At 38.4% G+C, this 27314-nt stretch overlaps 1 protein-coding gene across 2 annotated transcripts in view; it reads left to right on the plus strand.

Annotated features, from left to right (window-relative positions):
• CTXN3 (cortexin 3) overlaps window positions 1-27314 on the plus strand; it is a 417629-nt gene that overhangs the window by 261646 nt on the left and 128669 nt on the right. The window contains exon 1 of one of the 2 annotated variants that reach the window (XM_044060796.1): window positions 17771-18182. The exons of the other annotated variant lie outside the window; for it this stretch is intronic. Coding sequence (XP_043916731.1) covers window positions 18167-18182 — 16 coding nt within the window. The 5' untranslated portion in view covers window positions 17771-18166. Of the gene's footprint in view, window positions 1-17770; window positions 18183-27314 lie in introns of those variants that run through there. 2 annotated transcript variants of the gene reach the window in all.

Here is a 27314-nt window from a genome sequence, read left to right on the forward strand (position 1 = left end):
GTAGATAAAGTGAGCATGTGTGCTTCCTAATTCATGCATGGTATTTTGGAAAACTGGCATTAGTTGTTTTTATCTGTAGAAACAATTACTGTGGTGTGTGTGTGTGTGTGTGTGAGTGTGTGTGTGTGTGTGTGTGTGTGTGTGTGTGTGTGTGTGTGTGTGTGTGTATGTGTGTGTGTGTGTGTGTGTGTGTGTTAAACCCACTTGAACCTCAGAAACTCAGACCTCCACCTGACCAAGTTATGATCACACCACCTGTACACTTCAAAATAAGTAGTAAAAACACTCAAAGGTAAATCCACAAGAAATACAAAAGTCCTTCACGATAGGGAAACGCAAGATTTGTAATAACCTTTATTACAGCTTCTGGTACCTCAGCCTTTTGCCTTCAAGGAATAATTACACCAGTGAAATCACTTCCTTTTATACATCAAGTACTCCATTTAAACAATCACTTAACCAAGTGTAAAGGAAAACACAAAGATCAATGCACGTTAGGTTCAAGCAAGGCACCCTTTATTACTTGCAGCAAGGAGACAAAGCATGTAGGTACAAGGTTTGTCTGATTTTCCATAGTTCAGCCTACAGTTTTTATACAGTTTTCTACAAGTTCACAGAAAGATGCTGTTATTAGGTTTGCTGCTGACATGGTCAAATAATTGCTGTCTTGCAAAAACATGTTTTTTGAGAAAAACAACCTGGCCTTGAGTTTGTTTTAGCTTCCCTTAGTTTCTCACAATTCTTTCTCTAGTTCTGATATGATACATTGAAGGTACAGTCCTGGCCTCAATACACTTTCTGCTGACCATGGTGGATTTACAGACATCCATTGTTCTCTTTTCAGAGCTTCTAGCAGCTGCATATTTTCACACAGACTAAGCATTTTAACCCATAATACACTAAACCTGCATATTGCAGTTATATATTTTAATACACTAAGCCTACATATTGCATTGCAGTTATACATTTTCCTAACATTTCCCCTCTTTTAATACTTTATTTGACTTTCAAAACAAGCATAAACAGTGTTTCTTTCCTTAACCATTTCCCACTCAGGATTTGCATTTAGAGAGTCATTCAGTTCAAGCTTGTGAAAGTATTTCTTTAGCTTTTAATTAGTACCTTTAACTCAACATTCTGATATAAAGTCCTTGAAATTGAAGCGTCTATGAAATTTTTAACTAGTCCTTTTATACAGGGGATGCAGCAGCATCCACACACCATCAGTAAGGCTGCCCCTACACAGATGGCAATCAGAATATTCATCAAGATGCTGCCCCAACCCCCGAACCATTTTTGGAAAAAGTCTGTTAATGGATTTGGTCCTGGTTTGGTCATGGCCGACACTTGCTGAATTATTTCGAGGTGGCTGTCTCTTTCATGTTTGTTGTCAGGAATAAATGAACAGCACTTCTCCTGGATTAAAACGCATAACCCTCCTTTCGCCACTAGGGTGAAGTCGAGAGCCATGTGATTTTGAAGCACTACTGTCCTCATGGCTGTGAGTTCATCAGTCACCAATTTTAGGGCGGAAAAAGTCACATTACACATTGTCTTAAGAAGTTTGGATAGTTTTCTCAGCTTCCAGATCGATTTCACTGCTCTGTATGCTGGTATTATGCCCAACCAAGATATGACGGCATCGCCCAGATCCATGTGCGACAGTCCTTTGTCAATCACATGGGCTAGATTATGGTGATATATCCAGGATACATCAACTTATCCCACCAGATTAGCGGGTTTCTTGATTTCTTGAACATTTCGAATTTTCCCCTGGGGTAGTGTCGATACATGTTGTATTGCTGGAATCAGATATGCCAGAAAACAGCTTCCAGACCAGTTGCCTGGTAGCCATTTATATGCTTTATCACCACACACGAAGTAGCAGTCAGGAATTGCAACTGAAATGTTGCCGATTTTATAGTTACCGGGCTTTTGTTGGGTCATAGCCCAGAACATTTTATTATACACGATTTGATTTTCATCAACCGTTTTTTTTCTTTCAGTAAAGTCATTGCTATTGCCAACCTGTAATTGCTGGCCTTTGTTTGTCGTGGTGCAGGAATTCCCGGTACAGTGATGTATCACTGTCATATTACAGGTGCTATTTCCAACTTCTGTTTTTCCGTAGTTTTGAAAGCATACTGTTTCTCTTTTTGCCTTGGGTAAAAATAGGGTCACTCTTTTAATCGATGTCACATTCACTGCATTCTTCAGTAGTGCTTGCCAGGTTTGATTCATATTTAAGGGAATCTGTATTAAGGGTATTCCTCCATGTGCAGTAGGAATAGCTGCACAGACCCAGCAATTGGAGATATTGAGGATGTCTGCATAAGCGTGCTTAATAGCTTGATAAGTATTGAAATTTGGGTGCCATTTTGCACGTTTACTTCATTATACTTGTGTGGCTGAGAAGAGAAATGGCCACAATAAAAAGATTATTATTACTAATATAGTCAACAGGATGGTCATGCAATATTTCTGCAGAAATGGTTGTTTTACATTCCTGTTTTCTCCGGCTCTTCCAAACAGATGCATTTGGATCTTTCTTGCTTCCGTTATTTTCACCCAGGACACGTGATTTTACTCTCTGCCCTATAGGACCCCAGCACCGATGATTGCTTCACTGGGTTTGAGACAGATTAGTTCCTATTGATCTGACCCCCCCTTTGTAGCCAGACTATTGTGCTTAGGGTCCCGATGGAGAGATAAGGTCTTTGTCCAGCTTGAAGTTCTTCACCAACTTGCAGTGCGTCAGATGTATCCACGAAGCTCGCTCTGCTATTTTGACTACAGTAGGTGTTGAAAGAAGCACCTGGTAAGGACCTTCCCACTTTGGCGATGCCCAGTTCTTTTGCTTCATGATTTTAATCCACACCCAGTCTTCTGGCGTCACTGCCACTTCCAATGTTTCGGTTTGTTTTAGACCTGAAACAGAATTAAACTGCAACAGATGTTTAGAACTCAACAACTTTTTCATATATTCAGCTAATGTAAAATCAGCTTCCTGGTCTGATGACATGAGAGGTTTCCACTGGGGTGTGTAATAAGCCCTCCCATACAGGTTCTCAAAAGGAGTCAGTCCTTTTGCTGTAGGGATGGTTCTCATGTTCTACAGTGCCAGGGGTAAACAGTACAGCCAGGTTTTCCCTGTCTCAGCTATCAATTTCCTCAGTTTGCTTTTCAGTATACCATTATGTCTATCAACCAGCCCTGCAGACTGTGGATGTTATGCACAATGATTTTTTAAAGAAATACCAAAAAACTTACTCAGCTGCTGTATGGTTTGATTTACAAAGTGCGTACCATTATCACTATAGATTCTCTCTGGAATGCCAGACCTAGGAATAATTTCCTTGACAAGTACTTTTGCCACTGTAGCTGCATCTGGGTTTTTGGTTGGAAAGGCTTCCACCCATCTGGAAAACATATCTATAATGACAAGGCAATACTTCTTATTCTCACATTTGTTCAATTCTATGAAATCCATACAGATAGTGTGAAACGGATATGGTGGTGTGAGAAAACTCCCTTGCTTGGGCTTTATCGCCCCCTGTGCATGGTGTTTGTTACAAATCTGACACATTAAACAACATTTTTTAGAATAGTTTGTAAATCCGTACGTTGTGAACACTTGGTTCACCAGCTGTATCATTCCCCCTGTTGAGACATGGCACTGCCCATGGCTCAACAATGCTGAATAACAGAACAAATTAGAGGGTAGTATTGTTTTCCCTTCCTTAGAGATCTAGAGCCCATTTTCGAGGACTGCTCCTCGTTTTATCCATCGCTGTTTTTCAGCTTGCGTAGTAAGTGTCTGCATTGTTTTTAACATATTTAGATTTAAAATTTCAGAGGGTTGTAATTTCTCATTTAAAAGAAATACCTTTGTAGCTGCTTGTTTTGCAGCTGTATCCGCTCTTGCATTACCTTTTGAAATCCTATCTTGTTGCTTGGTGTAAGCTGCACATTTGCAAATGGCAACCTTCTGAGGTAACTGAATAGATTTTAAAAGATTTAAAATAAATTGCGCATGATTTATAGGTTTGCCAGTAGATGTTATTATTCCCCGGTTTTTCCACTGTTGTGCAAACACATGCACAGTGGAGAAAGCGTACTGGCTATTAGTAAAAATGTTTACACATTTACCCTTTGCTAAAGTACATGCCCATGTCAGGGCAATCAATTCTGCTGCCTGTGCAGATAAATGGTGTGGTAAAGATTTTGCTTTTATAACTTCAGTATCAGAGACTACTGCATATCCTACTAGGTTCTGTCCTGCAGGGCCCCTTTTGCACGAGCCATCCACGTAGTATGTCACCTCAGCATTATTTAAGGGGACATCTGTGAGATCTTTTCTAGGTAGTGTATTTTGCTCAATTACTTGCAGGCAGCGGTGCGGTGTGCCGTCTGCAGGGGTTGGTAGCAGAGTAGAAGGGTTCAAAGTTGTGCATTGTTCAATTTTCATACGAGTTTGGCTCAATAATATAGTCATGCAGGAGAGATGCCTAGCAGGGGAAAGAAATGCCACCTTTTCTTGCAACAAGATAATTGCGACTGCATGGGGTACCCTCAAAGTGAGGGGGTGGAACAAAACTACTGAAGCTGATGCCTTTATCGCCATTGCAGTTGCAACAACTGCCTGGACACAGTGGGGTAGTGACCGTGCCACTGGGTCCAGCTGTGAGGAATAGTAAGCAATGGGACGTTGCTTATCCCCATGTTGTTGTGTTAGTACTGATGTCATATAACCCTGCTTGCAATTTACAGTCTGGAAAAAAACGTTTATGATAATTTGGTAATCCCAGAACTAGAGAGGATGCTATTAATTGCTTTAGTTTACAAAAAGCCGATTCTGCTTCTGATGTCCATTGTAACAAATTTTGTGCTGCCATGGGTGTCCTATATATAAGGTCAATTAAGGGTGCAGATTCCAAGGCATAGTTTGGAATCCAGCTTCGACAAAAATTAGTCATTTCCAAGAAGGACATCATTTCCTTCTTGGTGGTAGGCTTTGGTGCCTGCAAGATTGCCACTTTTCTGTCCTCATTTAATGTTCTACCTTCCGTGGATATCACATATCCTAGGTACCTCACCTGTTTTTTTCCAGAGCTGCAGTTTGTCTTTGTTTACTTTATGTCCCTCAGTGGCTAAAAATCGTAGAAGTGCTACTGTATCTTTCCTACAATCCTGCAGGGTGGGGGCCGCTAACAAAATGTCATCAACATAAAGTAAAATCTGACTACTCTTCGGTGGATTAAACCTTGCCAAGTTACTTGACATTTCCTGTGAGAATATCCTAGGGCTTTTACAATATCCCTGTGGTAGTCGCGTATATGTGTATCTTTTTCCCTGAAATGTGAATGCAAACCAGTACTGGCTATTTGGGTGTATCGGTATTGAAAAGAATGCGTTACTAATATCCACCACAGAGAAATACTTTTGTTGAGGGTTTAAGTCATTTAACAGAGTGTGTGGATTTGGCACTATGGGTGCCCTTGGTATTACTGCATCATTCACAGCTTGCAAATCCTGGACCATACGCCATTTTCCATTGGCTTTTTTAACTGGAAATAAAGGTATATTACACGGAGAATCAGGAGATTCCACTAGTACCCCTCCCTTAAGTAATGCTGCTATGATAGGTTTTATCCCTGCCTTTGCATCTTTCCTTAAGGGGTATTGTCTTTTCTGTGGTTTAAATGCTGATTTTGGTGTGATATTAACTGGCCCTGCCATAAGGATAAGTCCTACATCTGATTTCCCTGTTGACCAGAGAGTCTCTGGTACATTTCACAAGGCATTTTTTTCCTCCTTCAGTAGGAGTGTCCATCAGCTGTCTTCGAGAGAATGCAGGTGCACAGCTGGGTTGGTCTGTGTCACCCAATTTAATTTTTGTACTTGTATTCCCTGTCCTGACAGTTCCACTTCTGTTTGTTTCTCCCATTTTGTGGCTTTCTCCCCTAGGTCTGCCCACTGTATATTTTTATTCTTGGTCAGGCTAACATGTGGTAATCGATTAGATTTATAAAGTGTTAAAAATTCCTGAGGCAGCGAACAGCTGACTACACTATTCCCTTCTGTGTCCCAGTACAGGTTACGCAGTACCAGTTTATTTGTATGATTCTTAAATAATTTTTTTTCATATTTTTTATTGGGTCCTGGTGTATTACAAAAATAAAGGGTACAATGTAACATGTGTTGTTTATCAATGTCGAGGGAGGGAAACTTACTAATAGCTACATTCATTAGCTCCTTGGTCACAGTCCCAGGACCAGTTGTGACCAAGTCCTGACTATACCAATAAAATATTTCACACCCCGATTGCACCGTGAAGGTGTCAGTTTGTCGCTGTGCTTCCATTCCCTGCATGGTTGGGACTACTGCTATACCAAATAACTGCATGAGATTCCTGCCCAAGAGATTTACTGGGCACTTTGCAGAAACTACAATTTTACTTTTTTGTGTCAATCCCGAAACAGGATCAGTTATTGTAATATTGCGGGAGACGGGCTCCCAATATAGCTGCCCATTAGCTGCTTTGACTAATATGTAGTCGGATGATTCTGAGTTTTCTGGCAATTTGGAGGGATGTATCAGGATTCGTGATGCCCCTGAGTCGCACAAAAATTTGACTTCCCTGCCTTCCACCGAAAGTATAACTTCTGGTTTAGTATCTGCTAAGTAGAGCTTCAAGCTCAATAAAGCCAAGTCTAGTACTTCATCTTTTACTTCACCGTCATTAATTTCCTGTACTTCTTTTATTTCCCTTTTCACATTCTCATTTGTCCTTTCTGCACTAGCCCCTTCTAATGATTTTTGACTATTATATAGTCAGTCTTCACCTTCCTTGTCTTCCGTAGTTGCTTTTTTATTTTTCTTGCAATCCCTTGCCAAATGTCCCTTTTTACCACATTTGAAACTTTCACCCCTTTTCTGGTGTCCTTCAAAGTCTTCTGATTGTTGATCAGACTGCCTACCTCCCTGTGCATTTTTCCTGCCCTTCTTTCTGGGGTGTACTACATAAACTTCCGCTCTGTCCTCTACAGAAAATACTTGAGCCTTTTTTTTTCTTTTTGCTACTGAAATGCCTTTCAGCATGCCTAGTATATTCGAGTAGTGATTGTAGCCTGCCAGTTCGATGATCAACCATATGTTTTGTAATGAAACTGCTTATAGGTGCACTACTGCCTTTTAAAAATGCATTTTTCAACTGCTGTTCATATGGGGAATCTTGTTTTTGGTCTTCGGGGATCTTCCTCCCACAGTGGTTATTAAATCATTCCAGTAGCCTAGCGAAATATTGGTCAACTGTCTCACCCTCCTGTTGGATGCATTGATTAATGCACGTCCAGTCTGCCCTAGGTTTCCATTTTTCAGAGATGCGGTCTGTAAGTCCTTTTACTCTAGCATCTAAATTTGCACTGCTATGAGGAAGGGGTTTTTGTTTAGCATTACGAGGATTTCAATTGCCACAAATTATGTACCAGTCTGGCCCTACAATTTGTTGAACTACCCTTTTTATTTTTTCCCCGTTTAAATGATAACTTAGCCTCATTCCTTGTAAATCGTCTGAGAATTTTTTAAAATTAATTTTTGGATGGGGAATCCCTTCTGTAGCTTTCCAGATATTTTCCGGAGTCCAGGGTCTGTATACTAAGATGGTTGGATCCTGATTATCCTGCCCAGCCTGAGGGTTCGGTACTTCTATGAGTGGACATATTTCCTCTTCTTCTTCTCCCGCAGGTTGTGTGTCTTTAAATTTCTGCCATGACTCCCGATTACCTGCTTTTGATCGGGACCTAGTTTCAATGGGATCCCTTATTTTAGCTAGTTTTATAGCACCCCTATCTTCAGTGACCACAGGATATAACGGAGGTGGATCTACCTGTCTACTCGCTCCATATTCTGGTAAGGGAGGGGGAGGCGGATGTGTTGTTGCTATTACTAGGTTGTTATCCTCCGTATCTAAAAACATTGTTTTTGAATCCTTGTTCTTTTGGTCCCTACGGTTTACTTCCTCCAGCCACCTGTGTGCCTGGGGAATTCCTAACTGTCGTTGCTTTTTTACCTGACCTTTAGAATCAACTTTAAGTTGTTTAATAAGTTTGATGAGCGAGGATTTTTCCAATTTTCTGTCAAATTCGTATTTAATAACTCATTTTGAAAAGTATCTGACATTGTCTGCGAGCTGTGACTGCATATATTTTGCATCTTCCGTTAACGGTGGGTCTCGGGGTATTTTTGCACAGTTATTACCCATTTTCCCTTACTTTTGATTGTTACGTAACTTCACCTTGATTTTCTAGTTTTAACGTGTACCATGGATTTTGTTATAGTCTCTTCAGAATGACTACCTAAAGTCTGCTTATTCTGTTTCTCCTGATCTATGACAAGACAGTACCTTTTTTATCCCTGACTGTAAGAAAAATACAATCTGACAAAAAACAATACACATCTAGTCCCTGATCTTAAAACAGAAAAAAGTAGATTCACCTTACCTGAGCCCACGTGATTGATCACCGATTCGCGGAAAACCCGTCTTTCAGTCACAGATCAGAAAGTGGCAGGCCTCTTTTGACGACAATTCAGTCGGAGGAGTTTACATATAAGAAGAATCGATTTGTTTTTTTCCCTGTATGGTTTCAGCCACCTGGCCGTCTGATCTGAGGTGAAGAGAGGAATTCCGGTCCGAAGGACCAATCTGTAAAGGGGAACACAAAGATCAATGCACGTGAGGTTCAAGCAAGGCACCCTTTATTACTTGCAGCAAGGAGACAAAGCATGTAGGTACAAGGTTTGTCTGATTTTCCATAGTTCAGCCTACAGTTTTTATACAGTTTTCTACAAGTTCACAGAAAGATGCTATTATTAGATTTGCTGCTGACATGGTCAAATAATTGCTGTCTTGTAAAAACATGTTTTTTGAGAAAAACAACCTGGCCTTGAGTTTGTTTTATCTTCCATTAGTTTCTCACAATTCTTTCTCTAGTTCTGATATGATACATTCAAGGTACAGTCCTGGCCTCAATACGCTTTCTGCTGACCACGGTGGATTTACAGACATCGATTGTTCTCTTTTCAGAGCTTCTAGCAGCTGCATATTTTCACACAGAATAAGCAGAATAAATGTATTAACTCCTTTTAACCCATAAAACACTAAACCTTCATATTGCAGTTATATATTTTAATACACTAAGCCTACATATTGCATTGCAGTTATACATTTTCCTAACACCAAGTAATTAAATAATTAATCAAATAAATAACACCATTACATAATGTCTAAAAACATCTTAAAGGGAACTTCATTACAACTTGTTTTTCATGTAAAAAGACACATTATTACAAATGTATTAATACGTTCTCCCAATATGTACCCCAAAATTGATTGATTTTTTTAAAAAATATATCCATCAGTATTACTATAGTTACTCTTAAAGGGTGATATTACTATCCATATTCATACCATTAGGAAACAATGTGTGAAAATTAATAATCATCCTACATTCAAGTTTGTTTAGTTCCCTTTTAGAATTACCATTGTTAGCTGATGGTCGTGCCAAAACACTAAAAACAAACTACTAGATGATCCTTCATGTTTGGACAAAAAATAATCAGCTACTGGACTTTCAGATTTATTTCTCCTAATATCACCTAAATGTTCCAAAACCCATACCTTAACCCTTCTGGTAGTTTGACCAATACACCAACAGATCTTGCTACATCCAGAACCAATAATATAGATTATCCCACAAGAATTACAATTATAGAATTCCCTGGCTATGTAATTCTTCCCATTTATTTTACATCCATTCAAATTCCTAACATGATTACATACTGAGAACCCACCACATTGTTGTGTGCCTGCTTTACTACCCATCATAACCCCAGGAATTTTCCTACTGAGTAATTCTTCAAGGTTACTATATCTACCATAAGAGAATGTGATGTGCTTTGGAAAAAGGTGGGGGGGGGGCAACAGAATTATCCTCATAAACAACATCCCACACCTGCCTCACCATCTTCTCCAAAATAGGAGAAAATTCAGAGTAACTTGTAACAAAAAACAACTTTTCAGAATTTGTACCCCTTTCTACATGATTTATAATCTTTTTACTTTGATCCTCACCAACTCCAGCCACTCTATTTCTTGCTCTACACAAGATAATAATTTATCAAAATACGTCAAAAAAATAATTAAAAAAATTGGCGTATCCTTATGGCTCAACCTGAATTAAATAAACTTTTGGGTACCTCTCCAAAATTTGCACATAGGAATATGTATAATTTGAAGAGAAGGTTGTGTTATAAAGATTTTAAAATGAATTTAACACCAACAATTATGAATAAAATGGGTACTGCACCCTGCTACGCTTGTAGTTGTTGCACAGATATTTGTACTGAGAAAATATTTGTACATCCAAAAAGTAAAATCAAGTTTGATATATGATGTCAGGCAACATGTAAGACTACCTTAGTTGTATATTAAGCTACCTGCACACAATGCTCTGGATTTTATGTTGGAAAATGCTCGCGGTCTTTAAAGGAAAGAATTGTAGAACACAAATCAGAAATGAGAAGGCATATTCTTACTAATGCTCTAACACAACATAGGAAAGATGAGAATGAAAAACATAATTTCAAATTTAAAGTTTTGCAAATAATAGATAAAGGTTTAAGATTAGGCAATACAATTAACAAATTAGATATTGCCGAATACAAGTGGATTATCATGTTGAATGCTGATAAAAAGCCTGGACTAAACAATATGGTTACTGTTAAGCCAATGTTAGAATTTAAGCAGAAGCAATATCATTAATTATTTTATTATTTATACTACTTATATTATAAGATGTACATTAGTTGTCTTACAAATTGTGTTTATATTGAATTGTATGATAATTTTTAAACACTAATTTAATAGATGTGTTTTTACGTTTTTCAAGTATAGTGATATAGCTTTAATAATTTAATTGATTCTCGTTCTATATATTGTCCTATAGGCTGGCTGTGTCATGTGGTTTTTGTCTGTCCTTGTTATATAAAGAAAATGATTTTAACTTAAAATGTATTAACTAACAGTGAGGAAGGGTTATTCCCGAAAGCTTTGTTCTATGTTCTATGTTTTAAATAAAGTGAGTTTTCTTATCTCATTCGCTTTTTGGATATCGGACTAAAATCTCACATAATTCTTGAGAAAACATTTTAACAGGGTTGTTGGTTAGCTTACTATAGTACATTTCTTCAACCAAAATCTTCTGTACCATTTCATCATACTGTATCCTATCCATAGCTACCCAATTACTCCCTTTATCAGCAGGTTTGAAAACCACTTTATCCAAATTGGAGCATAACACCTGTAACGCCACCCATTCATCTTTACTAAGATTGTATGACTTAAAGTTCTTTAAAAAATACCAAATTCATGTTCAACTTTTTTACAAACAGTATTTTCAAAAACATTAATGGCAGTATAATGCTTTGGAGGCATAAACATTCTATCAGAGGGAAAATAAAGCAACTCCAATAAACCATAACCCCTAACACCCCCCCCCATGTGTTAGTAGAGTCAAATAAATTATCAATACATTCTTCATTATTAAGCATATCTTCACATTCAATGCACTCAAAATACATTTCAGTTTCATGAATGCTTAAATTCAAAAGCTCATCATCTTCATCACCAAGCTCTTTACATATTTTACTCCTTTCAAAACATTGCTTCTTATTAAAAAATACATTTAAGTTCAATTTCCGACAAAATCTTTTGACATCCAGAATAATATCAGCCAAAGAAGGAACTCTAGTAGGAACAAACTTTGTACCACGCAAAAGTACATTTTCAGCCAGTACAGATATAGTCAAACCAGACAAATTAACAATTTTAAGTCCCCGATTAAGAGTCCCATCACTGTCAGAATTCACAAAATCACCAAAATACACAGTGTTAATTTGCGATTCAGTTACACAGTCTATTAAGGTTGTGGAGTGTCTTACTTCTAGTTGTTGTCATTGAATCTCTACTTCCTCCATTGTCTCTTGGGTCACCCCTGCGATCACTGATCGGGTTGCTGACTCTTTGAAGCATTTTTTTTTAATTTCCACAAGGTCCTCAGAACTACTCCCTTCAAAAGAAACACTTTTCCGACTTGTGCTGACATCTCCAGATGAAACAGATGACTCATGAGATCCCCTCACTGTGCGCTTGCTTCCTTTTGGTTTAAATGAGCGACCCTTACATTTCCAGGAATATACCACATTGCTATCAAAATCCCTGGTATCTCTGAGAAGTTTCTTTCTTTTACGCTCCACCACACTCGACTGTACTTTCTACACATTTAAGTTGATTTCATCAAATTGCTTTTGATATCTTTGTGAAGGCACTTCAGAAATCAATTTATTCTGTAAGTCTATAATCTCCCCCCACAATTTCTCAAGGTTTCACCTGTTCCTCTTAATGAGGATTTGTAACCATGCCAACATGCATTCGAATGAAGACTGCCTCCACTCGGCAAGTAAGTCAGCTTCTTCCTCTAAAAATTCACCAGCTGGCAAACGATCGATTCGGAGGCCCCTGGGAGTAATATTCAGAGAGACATATTTTTCAAGATGTTTCAAGTCATAAAAGACTGTTACTTCTTTAGTCACCAGTCTCTCTAGTTGAAAAAAGCCCTCAATCTGTCCACATTCAGCTGCAGGCACACAGGGATCCATCCTGCCCACTCTCTGCTCACATTCACGAATAACATCAGCAAACAAAAGGCCAACAGAAGTACCTGATGGTTCGTTGGTTCCCATATCCATGACTGATACACCATTAAATAGTAAAAACACTCAAAGGTAAATCCACAAGAAACACAAAAGTTCTTCACGATAGGGAAACACAAGAAAGAAACTGTAATACCCTTTATTACAGCTTCTGGTACCTTGGCCTTTCGCCTTCAAGGAATAATTACACCAGTGAAATCACTTCCTTTTATACATCAAGTACTCCATTTAAACAATCACTTAACCAGTTCAATTAAATAATTAAATAAATAACACCATTACAAAATGTCTACAAACATCTTAAAGGGAACTTCATTGCAACTTGTTTTTCATGTAAAAAACACATTATTACAAATGCATTAATACAGTCCCCCAATATCTACCCCAAAATGGATTTTTTTTTTTTTAAATATCCATCAATATTACTATAATTAAACTTAAAGATCTATATTGGTAAAACTACCAGAAGGGTTAAGGTACGGGCTTTGGAACATTTAAGTGATATTAGGAGAAATAAACCTGAAAGTCCGGTAGCTGCTAATTTTTTGTCCAGACATGAAGGTTCATCTAGTAGTTTGTTTTTTAGTGTTTTGGCACGACCATCAGCTAACAGTGGTAATTTTAAAAGGGAACTAAACAAATTTGAATGTAGAATGACTATTAATTTTCACACATTGATTCCTAATGGTATGAATACGCATAGTAATATCACCCTTTAAGTGTAATTATAGTAATATTGATGGATATATTTAAAAAAAAAAATCCATTAATATTGGGGGAATGTATTAATGCATTTGTAATAATGTGCTTTTTTACATGAAAAACAAGTTGTAATGAAGTTCCCTTTAAGATGTTTGTACACATTTTGTAATGGTGTTTTTTGATTAATTATTTAATTAATTGGTTAAGTGATTGTTTAAATGGAGTACTTGTATAAAACAAAGTGATTCATTATTCCTTGAAGGCGAAATGCCGAGGTACCAGAAACTGTAATAAAGGATATTACAATTTCTTTCTTGTGTTTCCCTATCGTGAAGCACTTCAAAATAAGACCTGATGAGCTCTTCCCCAACACTTTTTAACCTAAACACTGTTGCTTCTAGTAAGTCACTGAGAATTACAGTCATCAGTGATGAGAGTCATTAGAATTTCATAACTGTTATTGTTTAGGAAATACTTATCCTGTGCATTATTTTTTATTTGTTTGTTAACTAGAAACAACCCAAGAACACTGTCTGATTAAGTGGCTTGCTCAGAGTCACACAGTAATGGAGGTGGAATGAATCAGTCTCTGTACCCTTAATTACAGAAAGCAGCTCATTAAGAACTTAGACCCTTAATCAAATGAACCAATTATCAGATCTTCATTAACTTCTTTTTTCCTTTAAATCGCTGTGGGTTATAATTAGTCAATAATGCCAATCGTTAGAGTTTGATAGTGTTTGTTGTTCAGAAAGTACAATTCTATGTAACACGTGGTTGTTCCATTACCTTTTTAAGTGAAGTAGAGTTGTCTGCTACCTGAGGCTCTGAGCTGCTAACAAACTGCTTCCAGGAGTCAAAAGTCAAGTCCTTGAAACCTTGTACTTCAGTTAGTCACCTGTGTGACTTTAAACAAGTCGATCAGTGCTTCTGGGTCACTCCTGTAAAAGGGACACTTTCTTCACTGGGGTTACCTGGTTAACAAATAGATAAAGGGAAATAATATTTAAAATATGCCCCTTTTGGGGCCATTACCTACCCATTATTTTGGTTTTGTCCAGAATTCCTGAACAAAAAAGTTGAGAAGTATTTTGGTCTGTTCCTTGCAAAATGTGTGGTTTTCTGATAAATTGTCATGGATTGACAGGAATGTGAGTTTAAGACTTTGTGTCCTTCAGGAAATGCTTTTTGTTATTCAAGCAACTTTCTAAGCATATGAGAGAAATATTTGAATTGGGTCTTTGTCCATGATACTTGAGCTAGGAGGTTGAAAGAGCATGGGAGTGCAATAGGTTAGATTGTATGATTCTCACAACAGTGAGATTTAATGCAGTTCTCTGCCATTATTTATGATTTGTTCATTCATTTTATTGCAAGGAGACATCAGAATCTACACAGTCATACATGAGTCTGTAAGTGCTGGTCACATGTGTGTGTGTGTGTGTGTGTGTGTGTGTGTGTGTGTGTGTGTGTGTGTGTGTGTGTGTGTGTGTGTGTGTGTGTGTGTGTGTTTGTGTGCGCTCACTTGAGCATGTTGGCTTGTGTATAAATACTTAGTTCCTGCATTCCAGGGTAGTTATGGTGTAAAGGGAGGAAACAATTGTAGTAAAGTGATGTATCTACATATGAGCCATGCTCTTTAGGTGTGAACCTTAGGCTCTTTGTTTTGTTGGCAACGTGTTTATGACTTGGCTGTGAATAAGCTGGATAGCATGAAGTGTATGAGTTTAGTGTTAAAACATTAACTATGAATGCATATTTAACTTATTTTTTGCAGGCACACCCATGTGAATGCACTGTGTTGGGTTACCCAATAGCTTGTTCTGGTACTTAGTACAGATGAGTTGATGATTAGTGCATTGTTTGATTCCTTTGTCTGTAATTTGTCTACTATGTGAGCCTTGCCAAGTCACTTCACTTGTCAGTGCTCCTGGGCTGCTCCTGAAAAGGGAGATGTGTCCAGTAAACTGTCCCAAGTTGTTATCAAATGCTTTACAAAATTGTATACTGAATTCCTTCACCCCACAGATGGCCTCTAACAGCTTAACTATATGCTATTTGACTATGAATCCCAGCACGTTTCTTGTAGTCTAATGGATTGACTGATGCATTTTCAATAAATATGAGTTTCAAAAGAAAAGGAGTTAACTGCTGTTCATGCTAAGTTTGTTTTCCATGTGAAAGTGTTTTGTTTTGTTCATCAAATGGGTGTCAGTGTTTTTGCTGTGAAATGTTGAATAAAAGTTTTAAATTAGAGACACATGTATGTGACATTTGTAAAAATAAACAAGACTGTATGCACACAGACAGGTTTCAACAGTGTTTTATGGTAACTGTGGAAAGACAGCCAAGTAATGGGATACTGGTATGACTGTGTTGGACATTATTTTGCCTATGGCTCCCTTTAAACATGATCCAGCTCTGAGTGTGAGAGCCCCCCCACACAAAAAAAAACTGCAGCAAATCACACATTCAGTCAATCAGTCTAGAGCAAATCAGATGGCCAAAATATGTTTGATTAATTGAATAATAACACATGGTACTACTGAACACCTGCAGTGCAATTTAGAGGTGGTGAACTACATTTATACATAAGACTGTAAGACTCTGGGCTTCATTAAGGGCTGCAGCAAGATAAGTCTTATCAAGAGCATCCAACTCCATTATGGTAAGTCTTTCCAATTCAGAGATTGCCCTTCTGTAATGCAATTTATGTGAGAGGAAGCATTTCTATGAAGGATGCATGGATTTAAATGGTAATGAGACAATCCAAGGAATGGCTTATGTTAAATAGTAATGTGCTCTCCCCCCAAATGCTTGTGGCTACTGATTAACACAGCTGTTGCTTTAGAGAATCTCTCAGCTGTATAACTTACTATGGTCAGCCAAAACATTTAACTTAGTCAAAGGGCTGAGGTCACCGATTAACTTCTACAAAAGTCACAGTGCACATAAATGCAATGAATTTCAGCAGAAATGTAGAGGTGAAGGAATACGAGGGTGTGTGAAAGTATGTGTGCATGTCTGTAGGGATATGGAATGGAGTCGGACAACTGTGTGTGTGTGTGTGTGTGTGTGTGTGTGTGTGTGTGTGTGTGTGTGTGTGTGTGTGTGTGTATGTATATATATATATATATATATATATATATATATATATATATATATGTGTATGTATGTGTGTGTGTGTGTGTGTGTGTGTGTGTGTGTGTGTGTGTGCATGTGTTTAAATGCATGTACAGTATGTAAGTGTGCATGTGTGGAGGGGTGCCTGTGCCAATGTGATTTATGGGCCACCACAGGATTCTACCACTGCAAAGTGCTTTTAGCATGAGCAGTAGAGATAAATGATTTAGAGATATGCAAATTAGCCTATAATAAGGTTTTTCTAATGGTGGCTAATGTTGTCTCTGAATCACATTTGTTTTTCTGGCTTCAAAAGCTAGTGTAGTGACACAGTATGTGATGAGGAAGAGAATGACTCTAATAGAAACTTCAGTGCACATCAATATAAGCAATAATTATAATGATGTACAGTTCTTCTGCATTTGTAAATGTCAGCATGGAATATGAATCCAAATACATGGTGTGGGAATAGAACCCACACTCTTCTGATCTTCTGGCTTTAAAAGCTACTGTGTTACCTCTGTATGTGATGGTTAAAAGATGACACAGTGGCTACCACATCATGGAGCAATAAAAACAAATAATTACAGTAGTGGACAATTATTCTGACCTTGTTAGTTTGAAGTATGAATTCAGGCACCTGGTGTACGGCTAGAACCACTAGCCATCTGAATTTCTGGTATGATTCTTGACATGGTACTGCAGTGTACACTAAACAAAACAACAGCAAACCAGCTGCTTGACATATGTGCATATGAAAAAATCAGAGACTTATATTCTAATATTTCTGCCTTTGGTTCAAGTCAGTAAAGACCTAGAGAAAAAGACAAATATTCCTATAAGAGATCTGTCACCCTTTACATAGAGGTATAGTGTTGTTACAGACCCCTTTAAACAAGATGTTGTTAGTGCATTCTTTCTGTGATGGTGTTCCACCAAATGCTTGAATATTAATCATAGCGCTTTAACATAATTGTACAGCCTTAAGTATAACCTAAAACAAAAGACGTGAAGACAACTAGATGAAAATAACCTGGCCTTAGCTGCGGACTAAAAGATTACTATATTTTTCTGTCTAATATAACCACCCACTCAGCTTCCAAAGAATGTTCTAATTAAATATGTTTGCCTGAAGGATGCAAAATGTGATCAATACTAAAGATTGGTTGAAAAAATGTGGATGACTGATATCAAAAGGCAGTTTACTGGCAGCAATCAATGCAGCAGAAGAGATACATGAACCGAGTTACAGCTTTGATAGGCAAAATGTGGGTATGCGCTGCATACTAGACCTTCTCTGAATATTAATGCCTTTCTGGAGGATAGCCTTGGTTTTGCTTTTTGCAGGTTCCTCAGTGGAACAGAGTGCACTGACATACTTAGGCTGAACCAAAACTGAATCTGCCTTTACAGAAACTTGAACCTTGCAGTTCAGTGTTTTTCTTCTCTATGGATGAATTCTGAAGGTAGTCGAACGTTACCACTGGTTACCTTCTGGTAGCAGAAGTGCTATGGTCCAAGTATTGTCACTTTCTTGTAAAGCACAAGCTGAAATGGAAACAGAGGGACAATGAGAACAACTGAAGGTCTGTGCTTCTACCTTTTCCATGAGGAAATGGATTGTTTTTTCTCTCACTGGAACTGTGGCAGTATGTTTTTAGCATGTATATGTTTTAAGATTAGGCAGTTTTACAATTTGCTTTTGCTGTTAACATAACTTTGAAACATGTTTTTTTTTTCTGCTACCTAAACTCAGAATATGGATCATGGCATAACTGACACGTGCTAGTACAAACATACCAATTTTATCCTGCATGTACTGCTTTTATTTTTAAGGTATACTATTAGTGTTTAACTGCTGTATTATTTTTTTTAATAAGAATCTCTTCTAAGTGTTGTGGAATCCTTGAGGCAACTGATGGCTTTTGGATTCTGCAGTTTTGTGTTTGTAATTTGATTTTTGCAGCAAATTCATATACCTGGGATTGAATCAGTTAAACCAGGCTACTGCATGCCAACAGCAGCAACAAAATGTAACTTTCTTGGGGAGGAGGAAACTAAGAGTCTCTATGAAAAATTAATTCATTTGTTGTTAGGAAGCCTGAGCTACATAACATGAATATACTGAGTAGCAAGTCAGAAACTGATGGAGTTATCTTACTGAACATAGAGTTTGGAGCAAATTAGCTTTCACAGCATTTTACACATGTACTTCCTGAAGTATATTAAAAGAGTAAGAACTGTATGCAGACAGCGAGCTGAAAATCCATGAATTGTGGAGTCTCACTATAACAAAAGTAGCAAACAGGCTTATGACATTTATTCTTGATATGTACCTAAAAGGCCAATAAAGTTGGAAAAAAGAAACACATCATTTTGACCACATTAGATTACGCATATCTCATGTTGTGCAGGCAATATATAATTTTAAGTATTAAAATTGTCCAGTTCAGTTGAAGAACATACATGTGTTCTGCTAAGTAACATTTCTTCCTTAGCATATTTAAGTGCATACAATAAATAATGTAAATAGATTTCAGTCTTTCCTAACTGCCTTCTGTGATTTGCAATAATAGAGAGTCTGACTCTCACAAGGTAGGACACAAATATTGGTCAGTAGGTATAAAATGCATATCAGGTGAAGACACAGGTACATGCAGATTGATTCTTAAAAAATCAGACATCTAGGAATGGAGACACGGTGGTGTGTGGCATTTGTTACTACTTCTGAGGAGCTGCGATTGTTGATAATTCTAATTTCATTTAAGATTTACTGTTACAATTCATTTCACATGTGTGCTGTATTACTTCAAGGTAAAACAAACTTGAATAAGGAAAAGCAGACAGTCATGCAGGTGTGCTTTTATTTAAAAGGTGAGCTTACATTCATTATTAGCTTTAGATAATAAATACTGGTGAAAGCAATCTGTTTTAAATAGCTTCCTTGAGTTAGATGCTAATATTTTTTTCTTGCATCATTAAAATTAACCTCTGCAAACACTCACTGCTATGATCTGCTCTGTGCCATTATTGCCCTATTGCATGCTGCCCTGTTGCACACATTCTTTTTGCTAGTGTAGTACAGGATCACACGTGCTGTTTAATGTATCTCCACCAGTTCAGCAGTGGAATGATAAATTATTTTTAATGGCAAAGCAGAAGACTCTGACTGTTTTTTATGAAGGCAGGGAAAGAGATCTAAATTTTCTAAGTAAGCATATCATAGAGCATCTTGGTTTTTACTATATTTGAACAGTATGAGAAATGTTTATTATCATATGTCTGCTAAAAAGCATAGTAACATAATGATATGGTTCAAGAAAGTATAACTGAATTTGTCTTTAGCATATTATTTCTCAGAATGACAATAGTGGCAATTGTGGCTGTGCTGCTATTATTGCAGAAGAGCAAGACGAGTGCCTGCATTCTATAAAAGCATAGAAAAAAATGCAGAGAGTACGTATCCATCACTGCCAGGCACACCAGATAGAGGCTGCTACATGAAGGCTGGCAAAACAGCATATATGCAGCAGTTAAAAAAAAATACTTTATAAAGTGAAAAACAGTCAGCATTTTTGTGAGAAGTGTATCCATATCTCCACTCTGAGGAAGAATGTCTGTAACTGTCAGACTTTTTAAGCCTTAATTTGTCATGAATGAACTATCCATAAAGCATCTAAATGCATTTCTGTATAGTTAATGAGACCTATAAAGAAACAAACTTCTCCACTAGGTCCAAGCATGGGACCAAAATATAAATAAATATGTGTGTGTGTGTGTGTGTGTGTGTGTGTGTGTGTGTGTGTGTGTGTGTGTATAAATATATTTTTTAAAATATATTTAGATTGTCAAGACACAGAAAAACAGCTGTAATGTGGTAATCATGTAGCTCAAGCAGTTGCCAACAAAACTGTCTCCCATCATAAAATCCCATGCAGACAACATAATTTATTGAGTGCAGAACTGATAGAAAATCACTGGGGAAGATGAAATAACAATCAGTGACTTAGTGCTGTTTCATAACTCATAAAAAGAAGGAATATAATGAATAAATAGAAATAAAATTACTTTTTATGTTATTGCATCTTAATTATTTAGGTAAATGAAAAATACACACACACACACACACGCACACACACATATATAGATAGACAGATAGATAGATAGATAGATGTAGATAGATAGATATAAATATAGATATAGATATAGATATAGATATAGATATAGATATAGATATAGATATAGGAGCAGAACCTTTTGTCGACAAACTGATCAACAAGTGACTGAGCCGGTGCAGCTGATTGAAAATCATCTTACCAAAATGTACTGGCTTTGTCAATACGAGATTGCAATACAGTGGAGATCAGGGAATATGCCCTTTCTCCACTGCAGTGTGATCTCAGAGTTGGTGTATACAATTAGTGGCATATGTGGGGGTGCAGGAAGGCTTGTCTCCCTGCAGAAAAACATTGTATGGTTTTCTTTCTTTGATTCTTTGTGACTAGAATGTTTACTGTTTTGATATTTAGGCATTGATCATTGTTTGATCAACAAGTTGCTTTTTTATGAATGGTTATATTTACACACACACACACAAATACATATATACATATATACATATATATATATATATATATATATATATATATATATATATATATATATATATATATATATATATATATATACACACACATATATATATATATATACATACATACACACACACACACACACACACACACACACACACACACACACACACACACACACACACACACACACACACACACACACTTGGGCATTTAAGAGGTAGCCTGTCAGTTGGCATATTTTTTTAAGTGGGAAAAATCTGAACTATCTAGGGAAAACTCACTGAAACACAGGGAGATATGTAAACAATACTGAAAGTGAGTAGATATCATGACTGGACTCTGGACTCAGGGGATGTTGCTGCTAAGCCACCATTTGTGGAAAGAGTGCAATAAGATATGACAGGTACCACCAATTAGAACACAAAATGCTGAAAATGAATGCAAGGGCACAGAAGGGTGTAACACTTTATATACCACTAGCCTGTGGCAGGCATGAAGCCAGTGATCTACCTCAGTTATCCAGTATACGTTTACAAATGCCTTGAGGCATCTCTGGGAAGCATTCTCATTTCTGAGTCCATTTGTTTAGTGTGTGCATATAGTATATAATAAATTTGCACTGTACAGAGAAGGAACAAACAGGAAGTCTACAGGATGACATGGGAGAGAGCCCATGTTCCACAAGAAATCCGGTCCAGCTGGTGAATCTGGGAATCTTGAGGCAATGTTACAACTGCCTCATGTACACAGACAACCCTCTCCTCCTCCCAACAAATTCCAACACATGTGAGAGATGCAACCATATAGCCAAACTGGAGGCTAAGCTCTCTCAACTCAGTACTGGCATAACCAGTCAGGAGGAGAAGGAAACCACACTCACTACAATTCCAGTCTCACATAGACCTACCACGACAGCAAACCAAACACATAATCACACAAAAACATACTCGGAAGCTCTAAATAAAGATCTGCCTAAGCAGCAGAGACCTCCAAAGCAGACAGCCAAGCAACCGCTACCCCAAAACAAAACACGTGCAACACATATCTCACAAAGCCAGTGTGCTGAACAGTCACAGCCCTTAAGACTAAACAACACACCTGATACAGTTGTAATAGGTGACTCTATCGTCAGGCACACTGACGTCCTGCTCACCAGGCTGAACAAGGAGAGGGTCACGGTGAGCAGCCTGTCGGGCGCTAGGATACGCCACATAACACAAGCACTCAGGTCACTCCAAGGCAAGTACAAATATGACTCAGTCATTGTCCATGCTGGTGTGAATGACCTGAGATGTACCTCCCTGGACTACATGAAAAGAGACATAAAGGAGCTCTCTGAGCATGTAGCCCAGGCCGGTATGACCCTGACCTTGAGTAGCATCTTACCCTCACCAAGAATGATGCCACAATATGAAGACAAGACGATCAATTTCAACAATTGGCTTAAGTACTGGTGTCATTCAAAGGGGATTCAATGCCTGTCAGCTTGGGATGATATGCTCGACAAGCCACGATGCTTCGCTAGGGACAGCTTGCACCTGTCACCCCTGGGCTTTCGGATATTGGCAAAGGCTCTTGCTACCCCCATAGTGCCTTTTTAGGCAAGGCTCAAAAGACAAACCCACCTCCATAGGTATCACAAGGGATAAGAAACTAAGAGTAATGCTACTCAATGCTAGAAGTCTAAACCTCAAGATGCACGCTTTCGAAACTCTCCTTAGCATGGAGAACATCGATATCTGTGCAGTAACAGAAACCTGGTTCAGGGCTCGAGAGCACCCCAGCACTACCAGGTTATACCTCATACCATGCTTTTCGCCCCAAAACTTGGACCGAACCACAAAAGGAGGAGTATCGATATTCATCAAAGATACCCACACCTCCAGGTTGGTGGCAAAGCACGAAGCATCAGAGACTATCCATGTGCAACTAACAGTGGGTAAAACTGCCTTCCAGTTTATAGCCTGCTACAGACCACCCTCCCAAACCCAGGAACCCCACTCGGCCTTCCTGAGAACACTGGAAAATATGAAGGTCTCTCCAAACAACATTATATTGGGTGACTTCAACTACCCAAACATAGACTGGGAGCATTACTCTAGCACCAACACCTAGCCCAAAGGTTCCTAGAATTTATAAACTCAAATGCTATGGAACAACTTGTTACCACTCCCACAAGAGGGACAACATACTGGACCTGATCATCACCAACATGGGGACTCTATGCTCCAGACCAGAAGTGTATCCCTCACTGGTAAGATCAGACCATAAACTAATCTCACTGGATATTCACATCCCGACCCCACCCCTGCCCAGAAAACCACAGTGAAAAACTTCTCTAAAGCAGATTTAACCCTCGTCAATACTGTGGTGGAATCCTTCAAAGCCCGCGGGGCTGTGGAAAATATGGCCCAGACTGCAGAATCCTTTATAAGCGCATTCTATGAACACCTTCAGGAATGCATGGATCATCGATCCCAAATAAAACCAAGACCCAATCCTCCAAAGGCAGGCGTCCTGTCTGGTGGACCCCAGCCATAAACAAACTATACAATAGAAGGAGGAAGCTACTAAATGATAGAGCAAAATCCCAAAAGGGAAGGCATCACTGATCAGTATTAGCAAAAACTACGGGCACTCATAAAATTGTCTAAGGCCGGCCGAGAGAAAAATTGGACAGGACACTAAGGATAATCACAAGGCTTTCTTTAGTTATGTTAGGAACCTGGGTGGTAATTCCCAGATATGCTCAGAATTAGTCCAAAATGACAAAAAATACACTGAACCCACAGACATTGCCAACATCCTAGCTGACGGGTTCAGCGCAAACTTCTCCCACCAAAGGGCAAATATCTATCCCAGCAGAGTGCTGCCCCCCTGACATCTCAGATGCTCAGGTAAGAGCCGCCCTCTCCAAAGCAAAAAACACAGCATCAATGGAACCAGACGGTGTCTCAGGCTGCATCCTACATGAACTCCAAGAAGAGCTAAACCCAAACATAAAACTACTGTTCAATCTCAGCCTTACTACAGGATATGTGCCCAAAGAGTGGCGTACAGCAACAGTGGTCCCTCTCCATAAAGGTGGTGCCTCAACGGATCCTGGAAACTATCGCCCCATAAGCCTGACTAGCTTGGTCTGCAAAGGATCATCATGGACCTCATAAATAAAGATATTGGGGACCTACAGACACTGGATCCTACCCAGTTTGGCTTTGTTAAGGGCAGATCCTGCCTCTTAAACCTGGTTGATTTCTTTGAAACAGTCACCAAGGCGATTGACGAGGGGAAGGTGGTCCACACAGCCTACCTGGACCTCGCAAAAGCCTTCGATACAATACCCCACTCAGGCATTATAGATAAGCTCACCAGCTTAAATATAAACCCCTATGTCACTAGATGGATTGCAAACTTGCTCAAGGACAGAACCCACATGGTTAGAATTGCTGGAGCCATGTCAGACTCCAAACCAGTTACAAGTGGTGTCCCACAAGGCTCAGTCCTGGGACCTCTCTTGTTCAGTATATATTTCTCGGAGGTACAGGCCAACACGGAAGGACTGTGGCTGACCAAGTTTGCAGATGACTGCAAACTGGGCGCCATAATCGACTCTCCTGCCGACACAAGCATCCTCCAAAAGGGCCTCATAGAAACAGACAACTGGTGCCAGAGCCATGGCCTCAAGCTAAATGCCAAAAAGTGTATAGTCATCCCCTTTGGCAAAAACAAAGTGCCCACAAATTACCACATAGGTGGTAATCCATTAAGTACAGAAGAAGTAATTAGGGACCTGGGGACCCAAGTTGATAGCAATCTCTCATTTGACAACCACGTGGCCAAAGTGGTTAGAAAAACATTTTATATAGCCCACCTAATCATGAAGGGATTCACATCTAGATCAGGGGAGGTCATCGTGCCTCTTTACTCATCCCTCATCAGGCCCATAATTGAGTACAATGCCCCTTTTGGGATGTACCTTACCAGACACCTGCAGCAACTGGAAAGACCCCAAAAGTACCTCAACAAGAGGATCAAAGGGCTCAAACAGATGCTATATGTTGCCCGGTTAAAGAAACTCCAGCTCTACACAGTGGCATACCGCCTGTTCAGAGGCGATCTGTGCCTGACATATAAAGCCATGTCCAACCCGGAATTAATGGACATACTGCACCTCAGAAAATCCAAATCCCATCGAGCTACGTGCTTGAGAGACTTGAACCTCAGCACTGAAATAAATAGGACATGCTGGAGGGACAGATTCATAACCCAGAGGCTCCCTTCACTCTGGAATAAAATCCCAGTCCAGGTTAGGCAGAGTCCCTCATTGACTCTCTTCAAGAGGAATCTTGATGAGTGGATGGGAGATCGTAGGTTTACCCCGGGTATCACTTCTGCGTCACTGTTAGACAGAGGCACAGTATACTAACCTCGAAAAAGGGCATAGCAAAATAAATTTAAAATGGGTGGCGAAAGCCAAGCACATTCTGGCTAGGCTTATAAATGCCCTAGGGCAGATAGCCTAGTATGAACCTATGAACCTATGAACCTATGAACAGCTGTATTTGTTTGTTCCAAGTCATAGAGATCATCTACTGCAGTACTAAGAGGGACTGTAGGATGCATTCCTGCCAAATAATGAGCAGTGAGACTTCTAGTCAAATTCTCGGGGTAAAAAAAATCATCAATTACATGCATAAATAAGACTTGTAATTAAATGGGCCTGACCTTAGAATAATGCTACCATTGTGCTGTTACACATCAGCCAAGGCCTGTAAGTGATCACAGTGGATGTCAAACACTGGAGACAGAACACTGTTAAAATGCATTGATTTAGTATTACTTTACTGTAACTATTTAAAACATGAATTCATTCTTGTTTTATTTTAATACACTCTTTTTATACATCATAATAAACATTGTACAAAGTTATTCACAGTCTGACCTTCAAGACTGGAAGAATTGATAGCTGTGTTCAGTCTCTTCAAATAATAATATAATAATGACCAAAAAGTAGCACAGTTTTGATTTCATTCACCTGTCAAAAACATCATTACAAATTATTAAGCTCCATAACCCTCTTGTACCTGTTCCATTGAACCATCATTAGAGAAAGTAAATCAGAAATATGAAATGATGAAAAATATTTTGTCAAGCTATGTTACAGAAGTAGTCTTTCTTGTGCCTGTTAAACACAGACTCTTTATGCAGTTTCTTACATTTACTCACAAGTAACTGCTTTTGTATTAGCTGGTGCTTAATCACCTTTGGTTAGATAAATCATTAAAAAGGTTATCCTATAAACAAATCAGAACTGACAACAGCAGCAACGTTCTCATGGTGTCCAGAGTGACAGTAATTAAATGTGCGGAGTTTGTTATGGTTTTCCCAACTGACTGCCTTTGGTCTGAGTAAAGATTTCAGGACCTATAAAATTGAATGACGGAGTATGTAGAAGCATTCCTCAGCACATTGCAAAAGCCAGTGTAAACTGTGTTGAAACTATAATCTAATGCCAAGACAGTTTACATTAGTGTGTACCAGTAGGGATATATACATAAATATTAGGTATAACACATGACACGTATATATACATACAAGTATACATACATACATACATACATATATACATACAGATATGTTTCTGACAAAATTAGATGGAATAGAATACGACTGAAGTTATGCATATAAATGTGAAATGTTGAGTGGGTATTAATTTCTTTCATGTTGTTTATACATTAAAATAGTAGGTAAATGAATCTTTAGGATTTTTACATATTTCACATACATTTTAGGCTTCATATACATTTACAAACAATCAGTGGACATGTAAAATGACAGTGTCTGAATGCTTTACAAACATAAGATTTTCATACAGATAGCAGCTAACAAACATGCAAAGGTTCAAAATACATGCATACATCTTGGAAGCAAACCTAGTATTTATAATTATAGTTCATATATAATTTACATTACAACAACAGTGAGATTAAGAAATGTTGGTCTGGTTGCTACTATGTATGTTTGCATGAGGTTTAATTCAGATTTTCAAGCTGTAGATGTATCTGGATAAACATATTTGTCAGAAGAGTTGTATAATCTCTCTAGATAGGTCATTGTTAGTAT

The sequence above is a fragment of the Protopterus annectens genome, chromosome 2.part0, assembly GCF_019279795.1.
Source record: "Protopterus annectens isolate FY-2018-M chromosome 2.part0, PAN1.0, whole genome shotgun sequence".
Taxonomy (NCBI): domain Eukaryota; kingdom Metazoa; phylum Chordata; order Ceratodontiformes; family Protopteridae; genus Protopterus; species Protopterus annectens.